This window comes from Phaseolus vulgaris, chromosome 2, assembly GCF_051622355.1.
Source record: "Phaseolus vulgaris cultivar YP4 chromosome 2, ASM5162235v1, whole genome shotgun sequence".
Classification (NCBI taxonomy): Eukaryota; Viridiplantae; Streptophyta; class Magnoliopsida; order Fabales; family Fabaceae; genus Phaseolus; species Phaseolus vulgaris.
Genome location: NC_143499.1, coordinates 2,238,373 through 2,247,880, shown reverse-complemented (window position 1 = coordinate 2,247,880; position 9,508 = coordinate 2,238,373). Strand labels below are relative to the sequence as shown.

At 38.1% G+C, this 9,508-nt stretch overlaps 1 protein-coding gene across 2 annotated transcripts; it reads left to right on the top strand.

Moving 5' to 3' along the window:
• The first annotated feature begins 911 nt into the window (after window positions 1-911).
• On the top strand, window positions 912-7,986 carry LOC137810114 (CLK4-associating serine/arginine-rich protein). Of its 2 annotated transcripts, none has more exons than XM_068611245.2 (13): window positions 912-1,297; window positions 1,436-1,474; window positions 1,594-1,736; window positions 1,957-2,032; window positions 2,403-2,706; window positions 2,801-2,910; window positions 3,041-3,088; window positions 3,211-3,420; window positions 3,688-3,789; window positions 4,086-4,213; window positions 4,360-4,504; window positions 7,514-7,645; window positions 7,734-7,986. In XM_068611245.2, the coding sequence occupies exons 1-13, from the start codon at window positions 1,101-1,103 to the stop codon at window positions 7,756-7,758; spliced, it is 1,659 nt and encodes a 552-aa protein (XP_068467346.2). In that variant the 5' UTR covers window positions 912-1,100; the 3' UTR covers window positions 7,759-7,986. The 2 variants fall into 2 exon arrangements, with proteins under 2 accessions (XP_068467346.2, XP_090154186.1); XM_090298060.1 differs by having other exon boundaries at window positions 919-1,297; window positions 1,594-1,740.
• Window positions 7,987-9,508: the final 1,522 nt, after the last annotated feature.

Here is a 9,508-nt window from a genome sequence, read left to right as displayed (position 1 = left end):
CAATCTTCCAAAATAGTCGTTTTTTCATAATGCAGCGAATATCTTCCTTGTTTCGCGTGAGAAAGATCATGTCAGAAATCATAGACTCAAAATTCTATTGGCGAATTTGGAGAAGCTTCGATGCCACATATGTGATGAGAAAAATAGGTGATTCGTGAAGAATGATGTAATTGGAGTGAAGAAGAATAAGTTGATTTGCTGATCGTTCACATCTCCATCTAGACTGTCCACGCGAGACATTCGAAGATGATTGTTTGCCAAATGCTGTTGACGGAGGTCACAATCACAAATTGAGTCATTTGTGAAGAAACTGTTGCTGCCATTCATTCATATTTTTTTGCAAAGAAAAAATAAGAAACCAAATGATAAACAAAAGTAACAACTATAATTTTTAAGAGAAATAAAAACATGAAAAATAAATATTAATATAAGACTAAAATTGATAAACACTAAAAGAGTAGTTATAAATAAGAATCCCATATATATACATAGATTATTAAGCAAAAGTCTCCAATTTCAAATTAAAGATAAATCATACTTTTTTAAACCTATGATTTAATATATTAAATCAAAGTTTATTAGTTATTATTATAGACATAAAAGCATTCAATTGAAACTAAATATTGTTTTAGTTTAACTTTGAATATCTATTATTTTCTCCAAAATTATCATCACTATAATTATATTGTTCTTCTTAAATAAAGTAATGCTATAAGAAGAAATATTAAATAAAGTTAAATGCCATATTTAATTTTTACATTTTACTTCATTGAAGATTATAATAAAATATAGTTCATATAACTAAATGATCACACATAAAAAACATTTATCTCATAAGTTTATAAAAGTTAGAAAACAGTAATGATTAATTAATATTGCGAAGGTAATTAAATGGAGCAAATGACAACAAAGGGGTCCAGGTTCATTAAGCTATGGTAATTTCATCGATTGGGCCATTCGTAGGTGAGGGAGTAAGTCCGGGTCCAGGATGAAAACCGCGCAAACTGTGTGAATACGAGGTGCAAGGCCACTGTGTGGATTTCAGGAATCAAAATTAGGGTTCCAAACAGCATTGGAGAGGAGGAAGAAGAAGAAGAAGGATGTGGCACGAGGCAAGAAGGTCGGAGAAGAAGGTCCACGACATGATGGACGCAGCTCGGAAGAGAGCACAACGACGCGCCGTCTACCTCGCCAAGAGACGCGGCGATCCGCAGCAATCTATTCAACTCGTAGGCTTCCGTTCCCGAACCTACCGAGACGACGCTCTCTACCAAGCCACACAGGATCAACAGGGCCTGTTTGTTTCTTTCACTCTTCTCTTTCAGTTTCTTGATTTTTATTCGATAACCGTTTCCAAAGCTTCTAACCGATTCAATTGTATTTTGTGATTAATTAATTTGCATAAGGTTGATGTGGTGATTTCTTTGTATCCCAGGATACCTTGGAATGGGAAACAGGATGTATTGATTGACAGGTGCGAGCCCTTCTCTTATGTGTATTTTCTTGATTAATTACTTAATTATGCTTGCTTCATTGCATTTGAGTTTTATTAGTAGTGCTTCTTTTGATGTGAATCTATGAGTGCATTTGCAGATTTGATGGCCGTGCTCTTCTTGATTTCATTCGCGATTCTAGTCATAGACGCGCTCCGGAAAAATCTGAAGAAGAAGAAGAGTTAGAAGAGTTTGTTAATTTTGAGCGTTATCGGGATTTAGTAAAGCATCGCCGTAGAGGATGTCGGTACTTTTTTGTTTCTCGACAATGTGTTTGATTCTCTTGTAATGATGACCTTTACTGTTTTTTGTTACTATTGCTGTTTTTTCTCTGTCTTTTAATTTATTTCAATGATGTTCATTCATGATAAAGGAATAAGATACAAAAGGTTTCGAGGCTGGTCCGATTTCTAGGTTTTGATTTTGAAGTTGAATTTACAAACTATGATTTCAATGTTAACAGTTACTGACGAGGAGGCTTTGCAACATGTAAATCAAGAGATGGAAGCCAAGGCTGCTGCCCCGTTTACATCAGACAGGTTGAATTGGTCGATGTTCCTTTCATGCCTATTTAACTATTTTTAGTCATTTGGTATATATGCGACACACTAATTTTTAAGTTCCCAATCCTTAATATTATATGTAAGAAATATATGCTGACAATATATTATAGGGGCATCGTTCCTTGAGTTATTTGTTGTAGCTCTTTTACTGTGGATTTGCCTTCTGTCTCTATCCTTGTAGTTCGTTTTTGGATTATTAGTTTTGTTATATTATTTGTGGCATAATTTTTGTTCCATTCTAAAACTGAATCTTAGCAATTAGTAACAACTCTTATCTTTATATGATGTTGAGTTGGTATACTTCATAGCAGACGATCTTATTTTGTTTATGTATGTACACCTGTAGATCTAATTTGCCACAGCCTTCTGCAAGTAAAGGATCTTACTCACAGGTTGGGTTTTCTTATGATGGGAATGGAAAAGAAGAAACCCATATTTCAGATGATGATGATAATGATAATGATAACGAGGAAGATGAAGATGATGAGGATGATGAGGATTTTAATAGTGATGATAGCAATGATGAAGGAATGGAAATAATTGCTAAAGAATATGGGGTTAAAAGGTATGGCTGGCTTGTCTATATGGATAAGAAAGCAAAGGAGGAAGAAAAAAGGCAAAAAGAGTTGATCAAAGGTGACCCTGCAATTGTAAGTACAAATTTTCATAGTAAGATGTTTTAGTTCTTTGTATTTCTAGATGACCTTGTAGATGTTTTCCGATGATATATTATAAATTTTGTAGAGGAAGCTAAGTCGTAAAGAAAGAAGGAAGGCTTCTCAGATTGAAAGGGAGAGAGAGAGAGAAGCCACACGGATATCGGGAACTCGTGTGCTGCATCATGACCCCTACCGGTAGAAAAATTGATATTTTCATCCTTCAGATTGAGCGAAGAATATATGAAATTGTGCTCCTACTGACAAATGGGATTGCTGATTATTCTCCTATCCCACTCATAATGTTGAATTCAATATATACATGCAGGGAACCAAGGCAAAGTCCAACATATGAAGCCTATTCTCGATCTAGAAGGTATAGCACTGTTTCTCCATTTCTCTCTGAATGATGTTTGTACATCTATCCATTTCCCATATTACTCATACTTCTTGGGAAGGAACTTCTATTGAGTTTTTTTTGTCAATTTCTGTGTGCAGGTCAAGGTCCAGATCACGGTCCTACTCTCCATCACACTCAAGGCGATATTCACGTAGTAGTCATGCTGATGATATTCACCGAAGCAAGCCAAGGACACCTAAAATAGAATACATAACTGAATTTGGGAGCTCTGGAGCAGCAGATGAACCCAGACTTGAAGGATTTTCTCCACCACGATCTCCTACATCTCAAGTTGATATGTTAAACCGGTCGGAGCACTGGACCTTTAATTCTTGCCAAGATAGATTGGACAGTCTTTTCTCTGCGCAGCATATCTCCCATATTGTTGTCTGAGGCAATTTTTTGTGGTTTAGAATAGATCAGGACTAGATTTGTTGGGGTAACTTCCAAGAGGAGAAGGGAGGAGGCTTCCTATTTGAATCTCATTGTTCCCTGAAATGAATTTTGCATAACTAACATGTGAGCTGCATGGACATCTTGCAAGTATTTTATCTGATACCTCTACTGTGTTGCAGGCCATCATCTGGTTGCATACTTGAGGCATTGCATGTTGATCCTGCTTCTGGTGTATCAATTGATAAGGATAAGGGCACTAAAGTTGCGAAGCCATCAGTAAGGTATGGCATGATGTAAAACTGTACATGCAAATGGACATTTATATTATATATAGCTTTTGCAATACCATCTGCTTTACTGAGCATGAAATTTGGTATCAAGTTTGTTCCATATTTGTTCGTGTAGTTAGGTACACTGTCAGCTGGTCAGAGACAAAAGAAAAATATTTATTTATATTATTAATTTCATTCAGCTTATTTTATTTTATTTTAAATAGGGATATTTCACTTTTGTTGAAATGTAAATCGTCTGAATATTTATTTATTTTTTAATTGTGCTCTCTTTTCCCCATCCACAGTGCTTCTTCAGCATTGGCAAAATTAAAGGCTGGTGGTTCTGGAGGGCCCTTAAAACAACAAGGGGAGAAGAAAGAAACTCCTCAGGAAAGACTTAAAAGAATCATGAACAGACAACTAAACAAACAAAGTATGTCTGCTTGCATAATTTATTTTATTTACAGATCAAAGAAGTCTTCTGTATGCATTCTAGTAATTGTTTTCAGGAGCAAGTATAGCAGTATTTATGTGAAATTTGTATCAGTTTTTAATGTTTATAATTGTTTGCCTGTGCAGTTAAGAAGGATACTGCTGCTGAACTAGCCAAGAAAAGGGAACAGGAACGGCAGAGGCAAGAAAAACTTGCAGAAACAAGTCGATTGAGTCGGTATAGACGCCACAGCCGCAGCCGCAGCAGGAGTTTCAGCCGTTCCCCTCCAAGGTATTTCAAGCTCACTTGGCACATGTTAGATGCTTTTGTGCCGTTAATGGACTCTCAAGATAAAAAAAAGCTTAACATTTGATTTAATGGAATGGTTCAGCTTGCAAGAATTTGGTCTAGTTACATGAGTAACAACAGTTTTCACCTCTCCATTATATTTATAGTGGTACCTTCCTGCTCCCCCATCCCTCCAAGTAGATGTAATTCTTGTCATTTTCAGCTGTCAAGTTATCATTTAGGTATTTCAAATCCTGCTACAAACAGGTGTTGTCTGTCGCCAGTTCTAATCTAAACAAATAGTATATTTGTGCAAAGTTGATGTCATGTCTTGACATTTTTAAGAACAATAGTGCTGTAACTACTCATCAGAATGACTTTTTTTTCAATCCAAATTACAAAATCCAATCCATAATGATCCAAATCCATATCAGTTTTAATCCATTTAAATGGATTTATCTCAAATCAATATTTTTGGATTTTAAATCCAATCCATTTAATTGGATATGGATTAGATATAGATTGGATACATTTTTGGATTATCCAAATTGCATTTTGGGTTGGATTTTGACTTGGCTCGATCCAGGTTGAGCTAAGATAATCCAGGCCTAAGTTGAGCAAAGTTGGCCCAAGTTCATGTCAAGCTGAGTCGTCTGGGCCCAAGTCAAATCGAGTCTGTTCGGCCAAAGTCGAGTTGAGTCAACCCTGGGCCAAGTCGAGCTGAGTGGTCAAAATTGAGTCGACCTGAGTGGGTCGGATTCGATATCGAGCCAAGTTGGCCCAGACCAATGTCTACTCGAGTCGGTCCATGCTCATGTCGAGCTGAGTCTTTCGGTTTCGATATGGAGTCGAGCGGGCTCGGGCCGATATCTAGACGACTAGGCCAAGGCTGATGTTGAGCTGAGCGAGCCCAGGCCGTTGTTGAGCTGTCCAAGCCCGGGACAATGTTGAGCCGAGCGGGCCAACGCCGATATTGAGCCGAGCAGGCTCGGGCTGATGTTGAGCTGAGCGGACCCAGACTGATGTAGAGCCGAGTGGGCCCGAGTTGATGTCGATCCGAGCAGGCCCAGGCTGATGTCGAGTCGTATGGGTCGGGACTGGTGTTGAGTTGTACGGGCCCGGGTCGATGTGGAGTCGTACGGGCCGGGACCTATTTCGAGTCTTACGGGACTGGGTCGATGTCGAGTCTACAGGCCTGATGTCTAGTCGTCTGGGCCTTGGACGATGTCGAGTCGAGAGGGCCCAGGCTAATGTCGAGTCGAAGTTGAGTCGTATAGGTCGGGATCGATGTCGAGTCGTATGGGCCGGGTTGATGTCAAGTCCTACGGGCCCAGGCCTGCTGTCTGGGCTCGAGCTGTCCATTCCCAGGACATTGTTGAGTCGAGCATGCCAACGTCGATATTGAGTCGAGCTGGCCCGGGTCGATGTCGAGCTGAGCGGGCTGATGTCGAGTGGAGTGGTCTCGAGCCGAACGGATCAAAACTGATGTCGAGCCGAGCAAGCCCGGGTCAATCTCGATCCGAGCAGGCCCAGGCTGATGTCGAGTCGTACAAACCCGGGCCGATGTCGAGTCGTATGGGTCCGGGTTGATGTCAAGTCGTACGGGTCGGGATCGATGTCGAGTTGTACGGGCCCGGGCTTGATATTTAGTCGTCTGGACCCGGGTCAATGTCAAGTCGTACGGGTCGGGGCCGATCGATGTCGAGTCCTACGAGCTCGAGCCTTATATCTAGTCGTCTGAGCCCGGGTCGATGTGGATTCGTAAGCGTCGGGATCAATGTTGAGTCGTATGGGCCGTGACTGATGTTGAGTCATACATGCTTGGGTCCATGTTGAGTCGTACGGGCCCGAGTTGATGTTGAGTCGTACGGGCTTGAGCCTGATGTCTAGTTGAGATGGCCTAAGCCGATGTCAAGTCGAGAGGGCTCGTGCTAATGTCGAGTCGTACAGGCCCAGGTCGATGTTGAGTTGTACAGGCCGGGACCGATGTTGAGTCGTACGGGTCTGGGTTGATGTTGAGTCGTACAGGCCCAGGTAGATGTTGAGTAGTACGGGCCCATGTTGAGCTGAGAGTGCCCGTGCCACTGTCGAGTCGTGCGGGTCGGGACCGATGTCGAGTTGTACAGGCTTCGGTCGATGTCGAGTCGTACGAGCTCGGGCCTTATGTCTAGCCGTCTGGGCCTGGGCTGATATCGAGTTGAGAGGGCCTGGGTCGATGTCGATTCGTTCGGGCTTGGGCTAATGTTGAGTCGTCCAGGCTCGAGTTGATGTCTAGTCGTTCGAGCCCGAGTCGATGTCGAATCGTCCGGGCTCAGGCTGATTATTGGTCGTTTGGGCCCGGGCCTATGTCGAGCCGAGATGGCCTGAGGTGATGTCGATTCTTCCGGGCCTAGGCCGATGTCGAGTCGTCTAGGCCCGAGTTGATGTCTAGTTGTTCGAGCCCGATCCGATGTCGAGTCGTCCAGGCTCGGGTTGATTATTGGTCGTTTGGGCCCAGGCCTATGACGAGTCGTTCGGTCTCAGGATGTTGAGTGATCCGAGCTTAGGTCGATGTTGAGCCGAGTTGGTCCGCGTCCAAGTTGAGTCGGATTAGGCCTAATTCGAGCCAAGTTAGACTGTGTTCATATCAAAATGAATTTAATGTATTTGACAAAGTGGATTTAATCTAGATTTAATCCACTTTAAATGGATTTAAGAAAAATCCAAATAAATTTGACCTAATTAAAATGAATATGGATTTTAAATCCAATCTATTTATTTGTATTTAGATTGGATGATCACTCTTACTTTAGCCTGGTGTTGCTTATGTTCTGTAATACATCTTAGGACGTTGAATACTCGAGGGATTTGTAATATGTTTGTAGATTAGGTATTATGTGAAGATACTGATGGACTTGAGATTATTAATTAGTGGAATGAGTACCCATCATTAGAATTTTCTTATCAGCAAATGAAGTTATGTTGCGTTTTCCCATTGGTTAGCTAATACTGAGATTTTATGAACAATTGCAGAAGGTACAGGCGCAGTAGAAGTCCAAGTAGAAGCAGAAGTTCCAGAAGACATTATTCTAGCTCCCGGTCCCGGTCCCCTTCTCGCACCCGTTCCCGCTCACGTTCTCGGTCTCCTTATTCTCGATCTCCCAGGTAAGTGTTTTTTTCTCATTTGCCTGTCCCTTGAAATTTATGCTAGATATTCAGTCATGAAAGACTGACTCAGAAGATGATATTCCAGGACAAGAAACAGATCAAGGCACTGATGCAATGCTGTATGCGTGTAGAAAGGCTGACGAAGTTTATGTTCATTTGTTTATAGTATGGATACTATTAATATATGGCGTAAAACTCTCTTGGTTGATTTGTGTTGAAGCAGCGGTATGCGACCTTTGTGAACATGTCATTTCAGTATTTGCTAATGTATATTGAATAATTTGTCATCTTGTATCTCGCATCAGGTGCATATTTATTGAATCAAATTTTACTTACAACGCACCTTGCTTGAAAGCAAAAATAATGATTTTTAACTCTAGTATAACAATTTATAAACCCTTTTAAACCTAAAATAGATATTTTCCTACCTGCTATTGTAAATGTGCCGTTTATTATTTAACTTCGTCGGTGTACCTGCCACTGGGAAAGACGGTGCGTCATGTCAGATAGAAAAAATTCTTAATTAAAAATCATGAATTCAGGAAATTCTGCTTCTAAACTATGGTTAATTTTTGTTTGGTTAGTAAAAAATATGATTGAGAATATTTATTTAGGTTTTCTGAAAATCAGACTAGCGTATTATTTTTATTAAAATATTGAATTTATTATTATAGTAAATTGTTTAATAAAATTATTGTTTTTTAATTAAAAGTTTTTATTTCAACTTATGGAACTTTGATACTGTTAATTTGGTACATATTCATGAAAATCAGACATGGAAGATTTTACTTTTGTATCTTCAAAGTTTAGGAATATATATATATATATTATTATCCTAAGATTGAGGACAAGTTTACAAATATTTATTGAAACCTACGGGTAATTTGGGTATTGCTTCCTGCACTTACTATTTCTTCTTGCACTTCCACACAAAATTTGTATAAAATTTATATTTTTGATGCACAATTCAGAATAAGAATTTTAAAATATTTGTATTATAAAAATTGTTTTCTGAAAAAAATCACATTTTAATTTACAAATTTGATCTATATCCAGATTTTAAATTATGAAATTAAAAAAGTTAAATAAAAAATGTGAAAGAATAATTTTGAATATTTTGTGGACTATAGAATATTTAAATTATGAAATAAAAAAATATTAAATAAAAAATAAGAAAAAGTAATTTAAATATTTTTTGAAGTATAGAGGTAGAAAATATACAAGGATGTGCAAAAATAATTTTTCACAGCTGGGAAATTGTTAACAACTTAGCCCAGTACCACCAATATTGGGCTTACTTTGTGATCCAAAACCTCTCAAACTAATTTTTACTTTCCCAAGCAATATCTATGTTTTTTTTTAAATGGTATATTTTGATTTCATACTTTTTGAGATGAGTAAAATTTCTTTTAGAATTGGATAAATTGTACATAGGAAGTACCCAAAATTTTGAAAAAATGGTCAACCATACTCACAATAATTTTTTAAAAAAAAAATTGTATATGACAAATACAAGTTTTGGCTAAATTATGCAAATAATATTTATGAAAAAAATCGTATTCAGTGTATATGATTTTGATTAACAATTAAAAATAATTATGCTGAGATTGTATATGTAAAAAACAATTTCAGTAAAATGTTGTTTAGCTGAACTCTTGTTTATCATATTCAACTTCAGTTTAGTGATTTCTTTTTGGAAAGAAAATTCATTATTTTTTTTATAAATAATGTAATAATTTAAGAAATATTTAGATGTTTTATTTTGATTAAAAATAATGTTGGTAAAATTTTTAAATCTGAAAAGCTAAAAATAAATTGAAAACCTTAGTTGAAAATCTAAAACTGAGAAAGTTAAGCAGT

Excerpts from the sequence above, each read along its gene's own strand:
- LOC137810114 (XM_068611245.2), top strand. The coding sequence starts at position 1,101 with ATGTGGCACGAGGCAAGAAGGTCGGAGAAGAAGGTCCACGACATGATG. Across the intron at positions 2,707-2,800 it reads TCAAAGGTGACCCTGCAATT|AGGAAGCTAAGTCGTAAAGA; the intron begins GTAAGTACAAAT and ends TAAATTTTGTAG. Across the intron at positions 3,089-3,210 it reads GCCTATTCTCGATCTAGAAG|GTCAAGGTCCAGATCACGGT; the intron begins GTATAGCACTGT and ends TTCTGTGTGCAG.